We start from the raw sequence: 21,088 nt of genomic DNA on the forward strand, positions 1-21,088 counted from the left end.
CAATGAAAGTAGAAAAGGGTGGCGATACGCCGAAAGTATTATTGAACTGATGTTGTTTGTTCACAAGGTATCGGGCCATATTTATAACTAAATACATAATATGCCCTTGCTGGACACAACTCTATCTCTATTACAATTTAAAATACGAACAAGTCTCTTAGACGGACTCTTACCAAAAATATCTCTAAGGGAATTAACTAAAAACATCATAATTAATAGATACAATTGCTTTTTCTGGACTCAATCCTTGCATGGCAATGCCTGTGTAGTGCCTTGATCGATCCCAACAATGATTCTAGAACCATCTCCCTGGGATCGGCTGCATCGGCTTCTCCTTGCTTGATTCCGTATCAGCCGATACCGTCCGTAGCCGATGCGCACTCTGCTCTATGAGAAACAAACTCTCTCCAAATCCGCTTTAGTTTTAGCTTTGAATCCGATTTAAGATTTGTCAAATTTGGTTGTTAACGGTATGTGGACTTATTAAGGAATCGTATGTGAAAATACAAGCTGATTTTTGCAGACGTGACAAGTTACGATCCGCGTGTAACCTACTTAAGGGGGCTGTCATCTGAAAAAATCGTTTCTATACTAGTTTGATTCATGGATCGTCGTGCCCTCCCCAGCCTGCTTTTCCTCCCCTCCTTGATCTGCTGCTCCATTAAATGGTTGATGCCGTGGCCTAGATCTAGCGACGACTTAGGTTCGACGACACCAGTTGCTTAGTTGATCTGTTACTTCTACTTCTTTACCTGTTGCACTTATGGATGATATTGATCCATAGATGTTGATTCAATGGTGTGCAAAGATTGGTTTTAAAAAAAATGATGTGCAAAGTTGTGGATGTTGTTGACTCTAGATATGGATCTCGAGGGGGGGTGGGGAGCGGCACTCGAAAAAATTGGATTCATCGAGTGACTTTCCTTTCTTTATACTTGTGGAATCTTGGCAATGTTGGTTTTCAATCCATCATCAGTGGAACCAAAGTTTCGCCGTTCAAATTGGACACTAATAACCCATTAAGGCAGTCTCAATCCATCACATAAGCTGTTGTCTATAGAATTTATTAGGGTGGACCTAATCAAAATTCTGAAGTGGCATAGTAATTAATTAAAGAAGGGATTGAACGAAAAAAAAGGAGAAAACGGTGTCACATGCACGAAACCGGACTGCGGTGTGTGCATCAAATCAAGACGCTAGAAACTAGCAAACTCAGCGTTGGGGTGATTAATCGTTTCTTCCCCCCACACATGTTTCTAAAACATACTCATATATAGTGATCCCCTGCGTCGGCCTCCCCTTCGCCATAGATAATTTTTAGGATTTTGCCGTAGCTCATTATTGCATATGGATGAAGGTACTACCTCTATCCCACAAAATATAAGAATGTAGAGATGGATGGGATATTTTCTAGTAACTAGAAAGATAGCCCGCGCAGATATTTTGGTGTTTCAAATTTTGTGACAAATGTTTATGTATAGGATTTTTTAAAAAAAATATTTTTTTAGTCTTCTAAATCTATGTTTATTAATAACATTTTTAGGATTGTTTTGAAAGTTGGTTTTGATCACTGGACTGGTGAAAATGGACTGGTGTGTGTAAGTGAGCCCACCCATCGATTGGGCTTAGCTACGTGGTTTTGGAGGGCGGGCTGTTACAGTGACCGTGGCCCATGAGAGTTGTGTGCATATGTTTAGTATCATCTTCCTAGTTTAGCAAGAGTGTAACCAATTTATATATAAGGCCTTATCCCTCCAACTATGTCACTCCTGGGTTAACCCTTTTACACGAAGCGAGAACGAAATTGTAAGTGGACTGGTGTGTGTAAGTGAGCCCACATGTCGGTTGGGCTTAGCTACGTGGTTCTGGAGGGTGGGCTGTTACAGTGACTATGCAGGTAAGTTGGACCGATGGAGACGTCGAGTCCTTTGAGGGGATGTCTGTGACATCCTAGTGCAACTAGAATGTGGTCTATGTTTTTTTTAATTTAAAGGATATGACCTATGTTGTCCATAAGCAGCATTATGTGCACTTGAGTAGTACCATCTTGCTAGTTAAACAAGAGTGTAGCCAACTTATAAGACATTGCCTCTCCAACCATATCATTCTTAGGTTGACTATTTTAAACTAAAGTTGCTACAAATTATAAACTAAAATTACTTACACCATGTCATCTTAAATTTGTGAGAAAAATATGTCACAACAATGGAACTGGTTCATATGAAACTATCATTTTATACATGTGTTTCTTTTTTAAAATATTTAGCATATTAATTTAAAATTTTAAGTAATATTTTTTTCTTGTATACTAAAGATGTCTCTGTATATTTTAGGATATATTAATTTAAGGAATTTTCTATTAAAAATATGATAATATGACTTCTTTATCTAACTAAAGACATAGTCACGTACTTCTATTTACTTCTACTACTTCCATTCATAAATTGAAGGATTCAAATTTTAACCTAAAATATAAGGGATTTTTAATACTACTTCAGCCATTCTTCATTTAATTTTTATCCAATATTACTCTAACCATCTTCTAACTCTCTACATACCCCTTGTTTAATGAGCCTTATTTAATGATAGGTATCTTAGTATTTTTTTTTCATTCCTCCTTAATTCTTATAAAATGTTAGGATCCATTATAGGATGGAGATGTATAGTAATAAAAAAGAGCTTCATTCATAGACGGATTTATTTGTACCTTTGTAGATTGATTTAGCTTTACATATTTGTATAGGTAAACATACCTCATATACAAGTTGAGAAATATAATCAAGTTGGTAGAAAGTTGTTAGATGCCAAATTTATTAAAAATTTAAGGTGGATATTTTTTCGTGGTAATTTTTAGAATCTTCTTTATTCGGTGGTTAATTAGTTGTTATAAGGAAAAAAAGAGGCGAGAGCCAGTGGGTTTGTCTCATCGGTGAGGAGGCAACTGGATACATGAGTTGTACATATGCACTCTAACGGGTAAGGTCCATAGGTTTGAGTAAGACGATTTTTTTTCTCAGAATTTCTTATATTCACTTTAATTTATTAGAGCGTCGTGACAGCTTGAAAGCGTTTGTAAGACGTTTAATTGATTTTTCCTATATAATAATAGATAATTCATGTCATATTAATTAATATATCAATCTATAAATATTTATGGGTTCACCACTGAAAAGAAATGGTATATATCCAAGTGATGTCCAGATAATTTTTTTTGAGTTCATCACTAAAAATTAAAGGTATATTCATCCAAGTGACGTATAATAATTTCTATACAGTAATATATGTACCAAGAGAATATTATTATATACTATGTACGTATTTGGTTGTTGGCTAAAAAATAGGAAATAAATAGGAGAGACGGATGGGGAGGGTCAGAGGGGGTGGGAGGGAGTACGTATATATATGCGCACGTATTTCCTTTTTTCTTTCGGAACGTATATTACCTGAACTTGTGAACGGAGAGGGGAACGTGCAGATTTTTTTCTCGAAGATAAGATTTAACGGTGGAAATTAATAATTTAATTGTTTAAAATATTAGGTCCACCAGTTTAAATGAAAGTGCCACATGACGGTGTAGGAGCATTTATAGGAGTGCTACGTGGCGGTTTATGAGCGTTTGTAGAAAGTTTAATGGACTTTTAGTATACTAGTAACTAGTAATATGCCCGTGCTAAACGCTACGGTACTACTTTATTTGTCTTTAATAATTTTTAAAATTTTCATGTTAGAAAAAAAACTATTATATGAACTGTGCATTTGAGTTTTAATTCAATTTATGTCATAGATCAAATATATTTCATGTAAAGTATAATAATATGATATACCAATTCATGCAGATATATAATGCATATATCTGTGTTTTAAGTCATATGATATTAAAGATATATGATAATGCGTATATTTATGCCTTAAGTCATAATAATGCATAATAATATGATATATTATGCATATATCCGTGACACACAAAAAAATTAGGAATATCAAGTGAATCAGGAATGGAGTATGTGTGCTGTCAAAAAATAATATCATTACAAAGGAACAACTAAATCTTTGATGTGGTAGTAGTACAGGTATTAGACCATAGATGGGACTAAAACTTCTAAGTCCCTATTACATCGGATGTTTGGACACTAATTATAAATATTAAACGTAGACTATTAATAAAACACATCTATAATCTTGGACTAATTCACGAGGCGAATCTATTGAGCTTAATTAATTCATGATTAGCCTATATGATGCTACAGTAAACATTCTCTAATTATGGATTAATTAGCCTTAAAAAATTTGTCTCGCAAATTAGCTTTCATTTATGTAATTATTAGCTTTCATTTATGTAATTAGTTTTGTAAGTAGTCTATATGTAATACTCTAAATTAGTGTCTAAATACAGAGACTAAATTTAACTCCCTGGATCCAAACACCACCTTACTTTGAATATTTCCAAGGCTCAAATGAACAAAACTTCTGCAATGTATTGATTATTTTGCCTCAGATTGGGCGACTAAGGATAGCAGATCTGTTGACAAACAATATGGTTCTGATTTCAGGAGACCATACCACCAATATATTGCCCAAAATTGGATATTTTTGCAATTATACTGTTTTCAGATAGCAAATAGTGCATGTGGCATTAATCACAACCTATGCATGTGCTGATAATTTCCCTTTTCTTGAGAGGGAGAGAAATTCTGTTACATGCTTGGTGATTTGATAATATAAAACTGTTTTTTGTTATATAAATTCCAGTATATACCCCTATAGGAAATAAAGCAGCATATATCCTCTCTATAGAAAAATGCAGTATATATGCTCGTAATGGTGAAAAAAAAATGGCACATAGGAGACATTGCAGTATATACTTTTGTATATAAAAAAAATCAGTATAAGCATTTACAGGAAACATTCAGCATATGCATCTACAGGAAAATTTAGCATACAAATCTGAAAGCATGCAAGGACTGAAGTACACAATATCCATCTATTTCTATAAAGATATTCAATCTAATTGTCTCCTAATCAACCACTGGCAATAATTTTTGGGGCATACTTTTGACTATGGTGATAAAATGATTATCCTCACCTGCAAACGAGTAGAAAATTTTAGACACTGTGAATGATCTTGCAGTAGAAAAATACATGTACTAACCTGCTGCTTTGCCACATGTACTTGAATACTCTGCTGCTCTCCTTCAGATGTGTTCATCACATCAGGGCAAAAGAAACCAGATGGCAGCCGGGCTGATGTGGCGATGATGGCGGTATTCAACAAGTCAATATATCCTGCAACGAGGAGAACAATGGTGTCAACTGTACATCATTGAGCAGACAGACAAACAAATCAACATGTTGTTGATGAATGAATTATCAATTGAGCATCATCCATGTCTTGTTTCAAAATCCATCTCTTTCTTCTTTGGTTGTAGTGGTTCCACTCCGGTTATGTTTCAAGGTTCGTTTTCTCTTTCTCGTTGCCACGACAATATGAGGCTTCTTCTACCAGTACCAGCAAACCGATGCCCACATAAGCAACACCTAGCTAGTAACAAAATTCATGGCTTGAATCTTAGGAACTATTAGGCTTGTTTGCCGGCAGTCAGATCTAACCTTCATCTTGCATCTAAAAATATAGTTCTATTCCTAATAAGCACTAAAGAATTAAAAGATCTGCCATCACAAAAGAGTAACCCATCTGAACTACATGGAGCTATTTACTCAAAGATCAAGACTCACAATTATTAGCTAGTCTTCTGTACTATAATGCATCAGAACAGAGCAGTATCCATCACTTAATCTGATCGAGCTTGAAAATGTAATTAGCCATGTACAAATGAATAAGTGCGATTTAGATTGCACAGAAACATGTATCTTCAATGACACGGCCAGGCCGATGACATACTATTCCTTTAGCAAACAAGGACATGCCGATGACCATATAAAAACAATATATTTGTACAATTAATTGGACATGGAGAAAAAAATTCATAAACCCCTAACATCAGTTGTTATGCATATGGATATATATAACTAATTATGGGATGAAATAGGATGGTTTCCTTCAGGACACATCCCCAGTACTTTTGAGTCTTTCACCGCTTAGTACTATCATATAATCCAATATGCTGTTATACTATACTCCACCGTTTTGTGTCGACCTACTAATACTATATCCATCCTATAGCTAGTTAATGAGAATTAATTAAGCTTCAGAAGGAGGTGTCAATTTAAAAGCAATCGAAATAATAAGCACTTGGTTAACTACAGTCACAGGTTCACAGTGCACTTGGATGTCTTCTCAAATGCCGAGATATCACTAATAGGTAAGAAATTATTATAAATACCAACTGAGAATAACATATTCCAGCGGTACAAAATGGTTTTTTCCAAGTACATGTAATACCGTGTTAATTGGTAATTTGATTACAGTTCACAGGAACCCCATTATAAAAACATTGAAAATTGGCAACACACAGTAAAGGAAATTAAGCGAATTAATTGGATATACCTTCAATGCAGGGAAGGAGGTTATGTGGGTGGGAAGCAACTGTTCGAACTGATCTGGTAACACATGATCTCATATATATGTCAGTACATTCATTTATACGCCTACCGAAATCATCCGTCAAAAGTATATACCAATAATATATACACAAGAATGATTGCAACGCTGCCCTTCTCCAATAATCATGTCATTAGCAAAATAGTGCGGTGGGTTGGAGAAAAAAAAGGAAGTTCTGCATTTGTAAACTAATGATTTTTGAGCCTTCATATCTTTCATCTAAAAATATTGTTCTATTCCTAAGCACTCAAGCATGCTACTCTTGACACCATAGTTTTTCAACAATTAAGCAGAACTGAGAGTCATCATGATAAAAATAACATTACATGCATTGAGGGGCAGTAATATTATATAGAACAACACGCAGAGCATGAATCAGATAAGTCTCAATTCAAAACTAATTTATGAACATTTCAATTGAATTCCCAACCTGAAGTCGCAAATCCTTGTTGTTGGTGGCTCGCCTCCAGGGACTGCAGTGTGGATGTGGTTCGGCTGTCCTCGCTGTGGATCGGCGGTCGGCAGCGACCGCGGAGGAGATAGTCGGCGTGGAGTAGATCGGCGATGCGGGCGGCGGAGGCTGTCGGCAGCGCCCGCAGAGGAGGTTGTCGCTGGCTTCCTTGGCTGTCCTCGATGTGGATGTGGATCGGCGGTCAGCAGCGCCCGCGGAGGAGAAAGCCGGCGGTCGTAGATGTGGATCGACGATTGGCGTGAGGGACGAGGCAGCGTAGCGGTTGGCGTGGGGTCGGGGCGTCGGCGTGAGTCGCGGCGGCGTCCGGGATCGGGCGAGGCGAGGCGACGGCGGCGGCGTCTGGGAGCGGCGGCGTCGATCTGGAGGCGGTCGGCTGGGAGGGGCGCCGGCGGCAAAGGCAGGGCGTCGGAATCGACGGCGCCGGCGGCTGCGCTGCAGTTGGCGTGAGAAGAACGGAGCGAGGAGGTTGGGCGAGGGGAGGCGGAGCGATCTGGGCGAGCGGCGTGATTTTCAGCTGAGATGCGGTGGTTTCTGCTCGCGGAGGTTGAGGGGGTACGTGGGATGATAGGAGCCATTGGATTGGATGATTCTGGACCGTCGGATTTGATGAATGAGGTTTGTAGGAGTGTAGTTGGTGAATTATATGGTAGGTAATATTTAGTATATAACTAGAAAGGTAGCCCGTGGATTCGCGCGGGCATGTATTTTAAGATGTGTTTGAGATATTTATAGTTATAAGGATGGAATATTAACCGTAGAACACCTCTCATGCTTAAAAAAACAAATCTCCGTACAATTTTTCTGTCAGCATAGCCTATAATTTTTCCAACCTAGCTTTATACCATACAATATTTGGTTAATCCCAATAAGTAATTATCAATAATCTTTTTCGTATGAAAGAAGAAGGAAAACTTAGTTTGTTTTAAAAAATATATCTAATAAATTAAGTGTAAATTGAAAATAAGGTATTTTTGTTTTTAAATTGAATGTTAGTGGACATTTTTCTAACAAATCTTAAAAAACTTTTATCGCTAACAAATGTGTTTTATTGTACCATCAACTTAGACCTCCTTTTATTTGTTGTATATTGATGCAATTTGTTGCATACTAACATAATAAACACAGAGGAGATATACATATCCTAGACCTCGCTTCCCTACGATATATGTGATCTATGTGCTATTTTTTTTAAAAAAAAGCTAATCAACATGAATCTTAAAATTGAAATCTAATAGTAAGAAATATAACTTTTAAACCAACTATATACTGCTAGCTTAGTGTAACTTATATATGCAATAATTTTTGGAGGAATTCATAATTCCATGGCGTACCATAGAGAAAAATCCATTAACATCTATGCACTTAAAAAAAGATTTAATGGTTAAATATAATTTCGCATGCATTTTTTTTGAAGTGTGGTGTATTATGAATGCGCGCTTGAATATCTATCCAATGATATATTAAAAGTGCATTAAATACTATCTAAGGTTGATTACATGGTAATATAACATAGTTTAGAGCACTTACACAAAAGATTATTTGTCTTGCTCAGATTATTTGAGCATACTAATTTCAAGAAAATTACGAAGGTACCGTATTTTTGTGCCGTGGTTTATACAATTTATATATGAGTTAGTTTTTTTTTATTATTTAGCTATGCATGTTTGCGAAACAATGTATGCTAGTGCAACATGTGTTGTTGAATTATTTCATTTTATTTTTAAATTGTAATTCAGTTGACATGTAAAAGACTAATGGCGTGTGTTCCTCCGAATTTTTTATTCAATGGCTTGCACTATTTATATGTAAACTATGCTCAAATCTTATATTCTTATATAATATAAAATAGGCACATGAAGCTTACATTACTGGTATGACTCCAACAATCAGATAAGAAAACAGACGTATAACTTATAATTATAATTATTGATTGTTTCTTTTTGTTTGATAGCTTAAAGAAATAGTGAGAGGAGAGGAATGAAGAGAATAGGGTTGAACCATATAGGGAAAGGAAAGGTTGGGTAGTGCTTTGCACAGGTTGGCGGGAGAGGGATGGAGGAGACTCTCTTTTTCTAAATGATTTAGCTAATGATCAAATGATTTTTTTTCTCGGATTTCTATAATTTTTAAGGTGTGCATATCACAGGTTATGAATTTTTCTGAAGGTAGATTTAATGGCTGAAAACAGTTTTAACTGGAAACCGATGATAAGATGTTTTGTGTTTTCCTTTTTTCTAAGTTTCTTCTATTTTTTTTAAAATGTGACATATGTTGACTTAATAGTGACCCCGTATTTTCTCTAATTTTTATTATGTAGAATAATTTATGATGATATAATATATATTGTCAATTTTTTGTTGTTTGGTTGTTGGTCTATGTTCAAATTATGTATTTCAAATTTTATATACCAAAATATGAGTAATAAAGATGCTCATTTTCTTATTTCGTTATAGATGAAACTAAATAAAAGAACAGTACAGAGAAATTAAAAATAGGTGTTATTTGGTTGCAGAAAAGATGTCTATTCAAATTATGTATTTAAATTTTTATATAGTAACATATGGTTAATATAGATCTTAATTTATTTATGTATCTAATTATAAAAATAACAGTTCAAATAAATTAAAAATTAGATATAACTATGATGATGTAGCTATCTAACTGTTGATTATTGTTCTTTTGAATTATTAGTCAAAAATACATCGTTTAATAATTTATATAATCATCAAATCATTAATCAGAAATTAAGTTAAAAACTACCATGTATTATAAGAAAAATGGAAAGAGGTAAGGAGAGGAGAGGCGGTCAAGGGAGGGAGTAATTGAGTAAACATGTACGTGTGCATATGTACGGTACTGCGGATGGGAGAATATATATTTTGTCAACCAATTTAAGTTATCTATAATTATTATTTGATAATGAATCACCAAGCGTTTTATAAAATATCCATGTGGCGGATTAAGAATGTTTATAAGATATTTAATGAATTTTTTAGCTTATAATAGAAATAAAGGGATAGAGGGAGAGCTAGCTAGACCTAATAGATCAAAGTCTAGACCTAATAGATCAAAGTCTATTTGTGGGTTTTTTCCATAAAAATAATTTCAATTTTCGTTATTTGGGGGATTAAAAAAGCAAACGAACGGAGGACAGCAAACGTATGACGTTGTATGTCGTACGTGCGTATTCCCCACGGAGACAGGATGGAGGGATGTTTTTTTATAACAGAGATCTAACCATCTAATATAATGGGTCCACCAATTTAAATGAAAATCAATGGTTAGATTTATCTATTTTATTATGATACCACGTGGCGGTATGAGTGCGTTTATAGGGTGCTACGTGGCGATGCGAGAGCGTTTATAGAAAGTTTATTGGACTTTTAGTATATAATAGATAGATAGATAGATAGATAGATACATAGGCAGGCAGGCTAGTAGTATGAATCTAGACAGACAGCATGTCCAGATCCGTAAACTAGGAAATATTCCATGTGATGATAGGTTCTTATATTTTGACGAATGGGGTATTTAATTTATTTTCGCTATAGACACACTATGCATTAATTTGAGAAGATTATATCTAAAAGGATATTCCCTCTCTCGTGTAGACACTACCAATGGATACTGTGGGTTTGGAGAGACCGGCATATATATGTATATATATATATATATATTAAATTTGTTTGGTGCTCCATGGTGTCCGGGCAACATGATTGAAATTGAGTATATACCCAATTCAAATGAGTATGAAACTTTTTAAAATGTTTAGGTATTAACATTAACTATTTTACTAACTAGTTCAAAGCAAGTTTCAACTGAATTTGAACTTGTTTATGTTAGATTTTGATTCTAGGTATATTGCATCTAAACATATAATTAGTTAGATATGTAATCATGGATTATGAAATAAAGTTAAATTTGAGTTATTTTGTTGATAGGTATAGGTATAAATCGAATTCTTATAACTAGATATATACTCACAATTCATGGGGGTGTGTGTGTCTATATATATATATATATATATATATATATATATATATATATATATATATATATATATATGAATTTATACCTCTGTCTAAAATTCAAAAAAAAAAAAGATAACAGTACAAATTATATAGCCGAAATCTCTTATATTTTTGTTTTGATTTTTCTGATGGAGATAGTATTAACTAGGTAGAGTACTATTCTTTTTATTTGATTTGATGGGTCCCCACACCACTTGGAGATATAATGAGCTGAAAGCAGTGGTGGGCCTACGATTTTTATTTGCTTTGGTTCCATGTGTGCTAAATCGGTAATTAAGGATCGATGATCATAGACCGATTCGTTTGGCCTCACTAGCTTCAACCTCACGCAGGCATCACAACAATGCAAAACAATCTTCTCAAAAAAAAAAAACAATGCAAAACAATGACACATCAACACTATTTAAGTTTTAATTACTCACTTCATCATATAATATAGTTATTAATTTCTGGCTATACACAAATGAATACTGGGAACAAAAAATTTACCGTGGTTATTGGTTAATATAATATTTGTACTTTAAGACGAAAACACTTGGTCGCATAAGAGCAATGATAATAGTGTGCTATATAAGTCAACTATATAAGCTTAAGTAGAGAAGAGATGTAACAAAAAATAAAATAAATAGATGTGGACTCTCGTGCAAAAGCTTGCTCAACACGTGCTTCAGTACAAATACATTAAATGTATAAGTAAGAGAAAAAGATAGTAGAAGAAAAAATAAAGATAATCTTATAGCTAATCTATTATATATATGCTGATAGGGTAATAGCTCGTAGTGAGCTTTTCTATTAAACTTGCTCTAATAATATTTCCAACCGTCCGAGCTTCCGAGCAGTAAGGGCAACATTGACGGCTCGAGAGCACTCCGCATTCGCGTGACATCCTCGGTGCTAGTGAGATAACTAAGGGGCTCATGATTTTAAGATAGTAATTATAAAAAAATAATTCAGAGTGTGCAGGTGCACGAAATAAAGAGAGACGAATAGGGTAGCCCTTGTTCTTACTCAAATCTATCTACCCTATAATCCACCTACTACCTCTTACATTCTTCATACTTCATTTATCAGATTCAACGCTCTGTATTCACCTACATCCCATCAAACGGTTCGGATTGCCTCACTCCGGCCCGACCCCACCCTTCCCTGCGCCTTGCGTTCCCCGTTCCCTGCAACCGCTAGCCGTTCACGCAATCACGCCCTCAATCCCTTCTCTCCTCCTCGCATCTCTCACGCCGCCCCCTGACCCAGCGCCGTAATCATCGCCCGCCTTCCGCATCGCAAGCGGCGGCCCCTCTACGCCGATTCCCCACCGCCGCCAGGGGGGCGACTCCCTCACCGAACCGCGCTGCCGGGACACCGACGCCCATCTCGTCCACTCGCCCGTTCCTCCGCGGCGCGCCGCCGGATCAACGTCAGTCGCCTGCCTCCTGCCCGGTCTCCTCCGTGCCTCCACCACCTCCCGAATCCCGGCCTGCCACCACCCTGTCCCGCGGCGGCCTTCGTCATCGACAGTCTGTCACCGGCGCATCTCCTTTCTTCCCCTCATCACAGAGGGACATCTCCATTTAGAAAAGGTAAACAAAAAATCGTTTATGCCGTCTGATTTCTGGACATCCCCATATAGAAAATTCGTTTCATAGGTTTCTTCCGTGGCAGTGTGATATGGTATTGAACTGACTGATGTTTCTCCGATATGAAATGGATGCAGTTTGTTAATAGGTTTAAAATCTGTTTGGAAAAACTAGATTCTCCTGTTCAAAGCTTGAACGTGCAGAATTGGGTACCGTGGCATCACCTCCATTGCTTTCTAGGACAGTTAAATGCTACTAAATTGCAGGGCCTAACCTTTCTATTTGTATGTGCTATGAGTCAATCCAATGAAGGCATAAATTTTCTATTTATCGTAGTCCAATTCTGGTTCTGCCTTATAATTTGGGAGAAAGGTACTACTGCATATGACCAGGTCTCCTATACATTGTAGATATCATTTTGTGAAAGATTAAAACCATCTTGTTATGGTAGTCCCCGAATTGTAAAGTTATACATGAAATCATCCAAACTGAATGAGGTTTGTTTTGCTTCGATTGTATTTTATTTTTTTTATAACTCTCAGCTGATTTGATTTCATTTCATTTAGGTGGATATTAAATGAAAGGTTTATTCCAGATCAAAATTCTACCGACATATATGCTCTCAACGCATTACTATAGAAGGGATTGAGATTCTGTTCATGACCATTGCTTTCAGTTTCAGGCAAGTATATCATATGATCTGGAATATTTGAATTAACACATCACTCTTGGTTGTCCCAAGAGTCCATACAACCTGGAGGTCATCAACAAAATTAATATGATTTGGAATTCTTTCACATGCATGTCAATTTTTCTTAGTTGTTAATTAAGCCTCAAGTGGGTCAAAACGACCAAAAATCAACATATCAATTCTCTACTGTTTTCTTCTGTACATACTAGCACAGTGCTGCATCACACTTTCTCAGGTAAAATATAATATGCCAGTATCTCCCTTGCTTTCTAGGATCCGTTGATTTTAAATATCAGATATACTTTTTTCTGGTTGATTTGCTAAGTGCTGGCAGTACTACATGTCTATCAGAGAGGGGTGCCTTGTCTAATGTACCTCAAGTTGCATTGAGATTTGAGAGGGCCACAAAAACATTCAAGGATAGGAAGGTAGCTGTGCAGGGGAAAAAAAAGCATTGATCAAATGGTTACCAGGTTTGTCTCTTGAAAACTAATCTTTTTATATGTTCTGTTTTGTAGTAGTAGAGGTTTATGCTTCCATGACTCCATGAGACACGCTCTTGCCATTATAGTACAGAAGTGCACAACATTTTATAGCGCTGTTTGATTCAGAACTTTTTCTGTGAGATTCAAACTATTTTGCACAACATTTAATTCATCTTTGTTTTCTAATTTCAGTAAGTACGCACAATATATTACTACAGAGGGAAAGGGAGGCTATATTACCTCAGTCCCCTTGTCGTCTATGAATCCTGGTATACATCTTCCCCTGTGCCCCCTGCTGCAATCTTGCATGCCATTGATGTTATGCCCTTCGGCAATTATGTTTTCGCATAGGCTATTGCACTTCATTAAACAGAAGTATAGTAGAAGCAATAAGTTTAGTGGAAAATTCAGGTCCAATTTCTTCGTCAAGGTTCACTTTCTTTGCATAAATGTTTTTCATGCAGCTGGATGTTAGAGTAATCGTTGAGAAGCCATTTGGAATGGACTTGGACTCTGCAGAAGATTAATTCAGGGCCCACCTTGGGGTTATTTGAGGAAAATCAGGTCTACAGATTTGGTCACAACTTAAGAAAAGAGTTGGTACACAACCTGGTAAAGGCTATAATTTTGCCAATAATTAACCACCTCCGACATAATAACATTTCACAGGGAAGAAGTTGGTCTTCATGATTTTGTATTGCTTAAACATGTTTACACTTCCCATTGTGAATCGATCTCCATTGTTCGCCTTAGGTGTATCTAGCATTGCTCTTCTTATTTCAGAATCATTCCATACTGGTAAGTATCACCAATGTCTCTGTGCAATGATCTGATAATCATCAATATCGCCTTAGGAGTTTTTGAGCTCAACAATCGTTGATGGCAGTCTTACTTCTCTTTTTACAATCAACGTCTGCAAAAACTCAGCTTCTCTATCTCCTTGAGAAGCTCACGGTCAAAGTTACATTCGTAGAGTCTTAAGTACCTTAGGTGAAATAAGTTACAAACATGCCTAAGATCAAGATGGCAACCTTCTGTAAGATAACAATTTTCTAGATCCAGCACACGTAGAACCTGGAAGCTTGAAAGAGATGGTAATAAACTAACACCAGAACTACTGAATATAGAAAGCGACCTCACTTGTGACATCTTCAGGTTGGTCTGAGCTGTGCTGTTCTCTAGCTTGTTATTCTGGAGAGAGAGCCTACGAACCTTGCTTGCTGGAGATGTCTGTTGCAAAATGCCATCCATTACAGTAACAAAGTTCTCTTTAGATGACAAGGATCGGATAAGATCATGAATCATATCATGCACACGACAAGAATGTAGCATACCACTAACATAACCTGATGGTTGGATGAGGCTTCGATTTATAAGCTCATTAAAGTAACTATCTGCTAACTCGAACAAGTTGTCCCCATCCTTTTCTGGATGGATGAAACCTTCAGATATCCACATCCTTATTAATCGAGATCTTTCAATTTCATAATCTTCGGGAAATATACTCAGATAAAGTAAGCAGGTCCTTAGGTGGGAAGGTAAATTGTGATAGCTAAGTGACAGTATCTTTCTCATGTTTTTCATATCATGGTTGTTTCCAAGTCCATAGCCAATTGAATTATACACCTTGTACCACTCTTCTGCCATGTTTCTAGTTCTAGCCAACACAATAGCTATAGTTATGATAGCTAATGGTACATCGCTGCATTTCTTCAATATCTTTCCAGATACTTCAACTAACTCTTGTGGACATTTGTCCTCGGAGCCAAATATTCTCCCGTAGAATAATTTTTTAGAGCTCTTGGGTGGAAGGGTTTTTAGTTTATGAGGACTACCTATTTGTTCCGCAATATCGAAATCACGGGTAGTTGCAATTATTGTGCTCCCATCATTGTTTTCCACCAAAGCACATCTAATTGCACTCCATGATGCTATATCCCATATGTCATCAATTACAATTATGTACCTACGTGCGTGTGGAAATCTATATTAATATTAACACAAGAGAGTCAAGTGTTTCAAAAATAAAAACAGAGATGTCTAAATGTTCTTTGCCAAAGGTACTACATAAAAATGAAAATCTGCTAAAAAGAGGTAGGGCCTCATCGGATGGCTGTTTTAGCTGAGACTTTTTAGCCAAAGCGTCTCGCTTATTAGGCTGAGAACTTTCAGCCAAATATAGATAGGGCCCGCAAATGAGTTGGAGCAGAAAATCCTCATCAAGCCATTTAAGCCAAAAGTCAATCAATGAATTTTCTTTAGCTGAATTGAAGAAACCAACTTTGGCTGATCAGCCGAAGCTTTTGGCCTACCGACGAGGACTACAAAGGTTTTTGAAACAAGAAACAACAAATTTGTCGTACCATGTAACATGCTCAGTAAAAATTTACATACAAATGTAAACATGATAAAATATTAGTTGCAACAACATTTTATTATTCATCAAGAAATAAAATGCATATGAAACTATCACTTGCATTAAATTTGTAGTTCTTTTAACCGTGCAAGTTCAGCATTATATGTAGCACAACATTAGTGGACCACAAATAAGAAAGACTTATACTCCATAACAAAAACCGCAGAGGTAAAACGCCGTGATATGATGCATGCTTACCTCTTGTTCTGAATGAAATCTCTGAGCTCATCAATGAGCTGCTTCTCATCCCTGACTAGGTTATGGATGTCCTTGTTCTTTGTCTTGTCGAGCTCAAGCAGCATGTCCTTGAAAACTTTCTTAATATCAGGAGCGCTGGAAACAGAGACAAATGCCGTGCAGTCGAACTGAGGTTTAAGCCTGTTGCACACCGCTCTGGCAAGAGTCGTCTTGCCCAACCCTCCTCCTCCAACGACAGTGCCAACGCGTTCATCAGCTCGTCGCTTGCCTCGTCGATGCCAACCAGCTCCGCCTCGTCTCTGTACAGGCCGTATAGCCGCGGATCGCAGCCGCCGGTGGCGGCGGAGGCGGCACCGTTGTTGAACCGGGCGACAACGGTGTCGGTGACATGGGACCGGGAGTATCATGACTAGAGGTTTGGGCAGGAGCAATCACCCACGTGGCCTGACCCCCTCGGGGGGGGGGGGGGGTCGGGCCCGAGGGTGATGAGGCCGCCACTCTCTTCGTCTCCCCGAGGGGTCGGACCGCTCCCGTTTCGGCCCCGAGGGCCGAGGCGCCCCGACCCCTTATGGGTTTTGCGCCGCGTGTATGGGTTAGGTGAGCACAGCGAGGCTCACCTAACCGCATTTATTGCAGGTTTGAACGAGCGCGTCACGCCGCATGTAACGCAGTGCAGCGCGCTCGTTTATCCGGTCTGTGACCGGTCACAGACCGGTCAGATCGTGGGTTAGGTGACAACAGGCGGTCTGACACACGCCTCGCCCCATCCCGTCAGGATAAGAGCCTCCAGGCACTTGTCCCTAGCCGGAGCCAGCGTGCTAGCTCCTGGAGATGGCACGTTGGTCCCGGTCAGATATATGCCAGGCTTCATCCCAACCGTTACAAGCAAGACATTGTATGAAGAAGGGCGAACATGCAGATTGATAAACTGACGCGTGGTGGACAAGAATGACCGATTTGTGACCGGCCTGACACTGGTCATGTCGTCGGCAGATAGCCATGTTCCCACGTCGCACCTGCTTCCGGCGGAAGTGGAGGTAGGTATGGGCCGTCCTATCAGAAGGTCATTCGGACGGCAACCATTACAAATCTCCGCCCATTTATGAAGGAAAGGCGGGCGAAGTTTTAGAAAAAAGAGCAAGTTTTAGAAAAAAGAGGATGGGTCCCCACCAAAAAGGGAAATAGGTAGAAGTGGTGCATGTGGTATCCCCTTGAGATATAAAAGGAGGACCTTGCCCACTTGCGGGAGAAAAAAAAGAAAAAGAGGGGAGGAGAAGATCCCACGAGAGGAAAAAAGGAGGAAAGGGGTTTCTAGAGTTTGAGCGCTCTGGCTCTCCAGCTCTTGGTAGCTTCTTCATACACAGATCTACCAGAACACAGGAGTAGGGTATTACGCTTCTCAGCGGCCCGAACCTGTATACATCGCCCGTGTCTTGTGTGTTTCCACTTTGGCGAACGTTCTACAGACTAGGAGCTTAGAACCTCACCCAGGGCCCCCGGCCGAACCGGCAAAGGGGGACCTGCGCGGTCTCCCGGTGAGGAGCCCCACGCTCCGTCATCTGGCGCGCCAGGTAGGGGGCTCTGCGTGTGTTTTTCTAAGCTCTCATACTCTTTCGTGTGCGCCAAGCTTTTCCTGTTCAGCCCAATGGCTGAACAAGCAAAAGCGCACAACCTCTCTCCGAGTGTTAGCGGTGACGACGGGGAGCCGAACCCACGCCGTCGAGCTCGTACTCCGCCGCCCCCTCCACGCCAAAGTCCAAGGCGGGAGGAGGCGCTCGAGAGGGTCGAAGGATCCGCGACTTCAACATCCACGGGTGATGGGAAAGGGCGCCGAGATGGGGAGCGTCGCCTCCTCGTCTACGGCGACGGCAGCACGCCCCAGGGCGTGCTCCAAGCTGCGGGCGCGCTCCTACGTGACCCGCCCGTTGTCCCTGACCCGGAGTCTCCAGCCCAACGTTGGCTGGACGACGTGGCCAACTTGGTCATGACGGCACGGCAGCGCCTAGGTGTTGGTGGGCGGTCCTCCGCCACCAAGACCTCTGGCGCTGCTACCACCGGCTCCGTATCGTCAAGACGGAGGGCGCGGCGAGCGGCGGTTGTTGCTCGCCATTCAACTGCCACTCCCCCGTCAGCACCTCCGACCCGGGAAGATCAGCGTGGGGTGCCAGATGCCCACATCGGTATCGAGCGCCGGCGTGATGGTCGACGTGCTGCCCACGCAACGGAGGGCGCCTCCTCGTCCGGAGTGTCACCTCAACACGGACGCGGGGATCAGCCCTCCGTGCCCCCGGTTGGTGGTGTCGGCTGTAGAGCCTTTGTGGCGAGCCTTCGGAACGTCCGTTGGCCCCCAAGGTTCCGGCCCACCATCGCCGAAAAATATGACGGGAGCGTCAACCCCGCCGAGTTTCTCCAGGTCTACACGACCGGGATCGAGGCCGCCGGGGGTGATGACAGGGTCATGGCGAATTTTTTTCCCATGGCCCTGAAGGGACAGGCGCGGGGTTGGCTAATGAACTTGCCACCCGCGTCGGTCCACTCTTGGGAGGATTTGTGCCAACAGTTCACCATGAACTTTCAAGGCACATATCCGTGCCCAGGTGAAGAAGCGGACCTACACGCAGTACAGCGAAGGGATGATGAGTCACTTCGCTCATACATTCAGCGGTTCTGTCAAGTCCGCAACACCATACCATGCATCCTTGCACACGCGGTGATCTACGCGTTCAGGGGGGGTGTGCGGCACAACCGCATGCTCGAAAAGATCGCCTCCAAGGAGCCCCAGACTACCGCGGAGCTTTTTCAGCTCGCGGACCGAGTGGCTCGTAAGGAGGAGGCCTGGACCTGGAACCCCTCCGGTTCCGGTGTGGCGACTTCGGCCGCCCCCGGGTCCGCTGCTCGGATAGGGCGGCGTGACAGGAGGAGGAAGAAGAGGTCAGCCGATTCCGACGACGAGGGTCATGTCCTCGCCGTCGAGGGCGCTTCGCGGGCCACCCGAAAGGGGAGGCCTGCGAGCGACAAAAAGAAGGAGGCCGGCGCTCCCAGCAGGGAGCGCCCAACCGGCAAGTGGTGCATCGTCTACAACACCTCCCTTCACGACCTCGCGGACTGCCGCGCAGTCAAAAGTTTGGCTGAGCGGACGAGGAAGTGGGAGGAGGAGAGGAGGCAGGTGCGCCGAGAGGGTAAGTCCCCGGCGGTACCCTCCGGCAATCGGCGAAGCGAGGCCAAGCAGAAGGCCCCCGCCGAGGACATCGATGATGGTGATGATGACCTAGGTTTCCAGGAGCCTGGGGCCACCATTGCCACTGTCGATGGGGGAGCGTGTGCTCACGTTTCTCGCCGGAACCTTAAGGCCATGAAGCGAGAGCTTCTGGCCGCGGCCCCTACTCATGAGGCGACGCGTCGGGCGCGGTGGTCGGAGGTTGCCCTCACCTTCGACCAGACCGACCACCCACCGTGTGTTGCCCGGGGAGGACAGATCGCGATGGTGGTTTCCCCCACTGTTTGCAACGTGAAGTTGGGGCGTGTCCTCATAGACGGGGGGCAGCCCTCAACATCCTTTCCCCCGCGGCCTTTGACGCCATCAAGGCCCCGGGGATGGTGCTCCGGCCGTCCCAGCCGATTATCGGTGTGACGCCGGGGCACACATGGCCGTTAGGTCATATCGACCTACCGGTCACCTTCGGTGGATCCGCCAACTTCCGCACGGAGCGGATAAACTTCGATGTGGCGGACCTAAGTCTGCCCTACAACGCGGTCCTAGGAAGGCCCGCGTTGGTGAAGTTCATGGCGGCGGTCCATTACGCCTACCTCCAGATGAAGATGCCGGGCCCCGGTGGTCCCATCTCTGTCCATGGCGACCTCAAAGTCGCGCTTGCTTGTATGGAGCAGCGCGCGGACCACCTCGCCGCTGTGTCCAAGCCCGAGGGTGGCGATGAGAGGCTTGGCACCTCCGTCCCCGCCGCCCCGAGGCAGCGGATGATCACATGCGATGAGGTCCCGGTCAAGGAGGTTGCCCTGGGTGACGGCCCGTCCAAGACCACACGAATCGGTGGTCTTTTGGATGGCAAATAGGAAGACGCGCTCGTCTCCTTCCTGCGGGCAAACGCTGACGTCTTCGCATGGAGACCGGCGGATATGCCCGGGGTCCCCAGGGAGGTGATTGAGCACCGTCTCGCCGTGCGGCCGGGCGCAAGGCCGGTCCGGCAGAAAGTGCGGCGGCAGGCCCCGGAACGTCAAGCCTTCATCCGTGAGGAGGTGGCGCGACTTCTAGAGGCCGGATTCATCCACGAGGTCATCCATCCGGAGTGGCTGGCGAACCCGGTGGTCGTTCCCAAGGCGAACGGCAAACTTCGGATGTGCATCGACTACACCGACCTTAACAAGGCATGTCCTAAGGACCCTTACCCCCTGCCTCGCATAGATCAGATTGTCGACTCCACAGCGGGGTGCGACCTTTTGTGTTTTCTAGATGCATACTCTGGTTACCATCAGATTCGCATGGCTAGGGAGGATGAGGAAAAAACTGCATTCATTACCCCCATAGGAACTTATTGTTATACGACAATGCCCTTCGGGTTAAAGAATGCAGGTCCTACTTTTCAACGTACTACTCGAATTTCTTTGGGTAGCCAAATAGGACGTAATGTTGAGGCTTATGTCGAT

General features: G+C 41.6%; 1 protein-coding gene, 1 long non-coding RNA gene and 1 other non-coding gene across 3 annotated transcripts; 1 reads left to right on the forward strand and 2 right to left on the reverse strand.

The window, feature by feature from the left end:
* Positions 1 to 4,849: 4,849 nt before the first annotated feature.
* Positions 4,850 to 7,534, reverse strand: LOC9270976 (uncharacterized). Its single transcript, XR_010735141.1, has 4 exons — positions 6,990 to 7,534; positions 6,506 to 6,558; positions 5,150 to 5,283; positions 4,850 to 5,083 (listed from the first exon to the last, which is right to left on the reverse strand). It is a non-coding gene; the product is annotated as an uncharacterized protein (transcript).
* Positions 7,535 to 13,362: 5,828 nt separating this feature from the next.
* On the forward strand, positions 13,363 to 14,564 carry LOC4346838 (uncharacterized). The gene is made up of 3 exons (XR_001540142.3): positions 13,363 to 13,800; positions 14,005 to 14,081; positions 14,277 to 14,564. It is a non-coding gene; the product is annotated as an uncharacterized lncRNA (long non-coding RNA).
* On the reverse strand, positions 14,331 to 16,833 carry LOC4346839 (disease resistance protein RGA5-like). Its single transcript, XM_015757015.3, has 2 exons — positions 16,427 to 16,833; positions 14,331 to 15,778 (listed from the first exon to the last, which is right to left on the reverse strand). The coding sequence occupies exons 1-2, from the start codon at positions 16,831 to 16,833 to the stop codon at positions 14,719 to 14,721; spliced, it is 1,467 nt and encodes a 488-aa protein (XP_015612501.1). The 3' UTR covers positions 14,331 to 14,718.
* Positions 16,834 to 21,088: the final 4,255 nt, after the last annotated feature.

Source organism: Oryza sativa, chromosome 9 (genome assembly GCF_034140825.1).
Source record: "Oryza sativa Japonica Group chromosome 9, ASM3414082v1".
NCBI classification, from domain to species: Eukaryota; Viridiplantae; Streptophyta; class Magnoliopsida; order Poales; family Poaceae; genus Oryza; species Oryza sativa.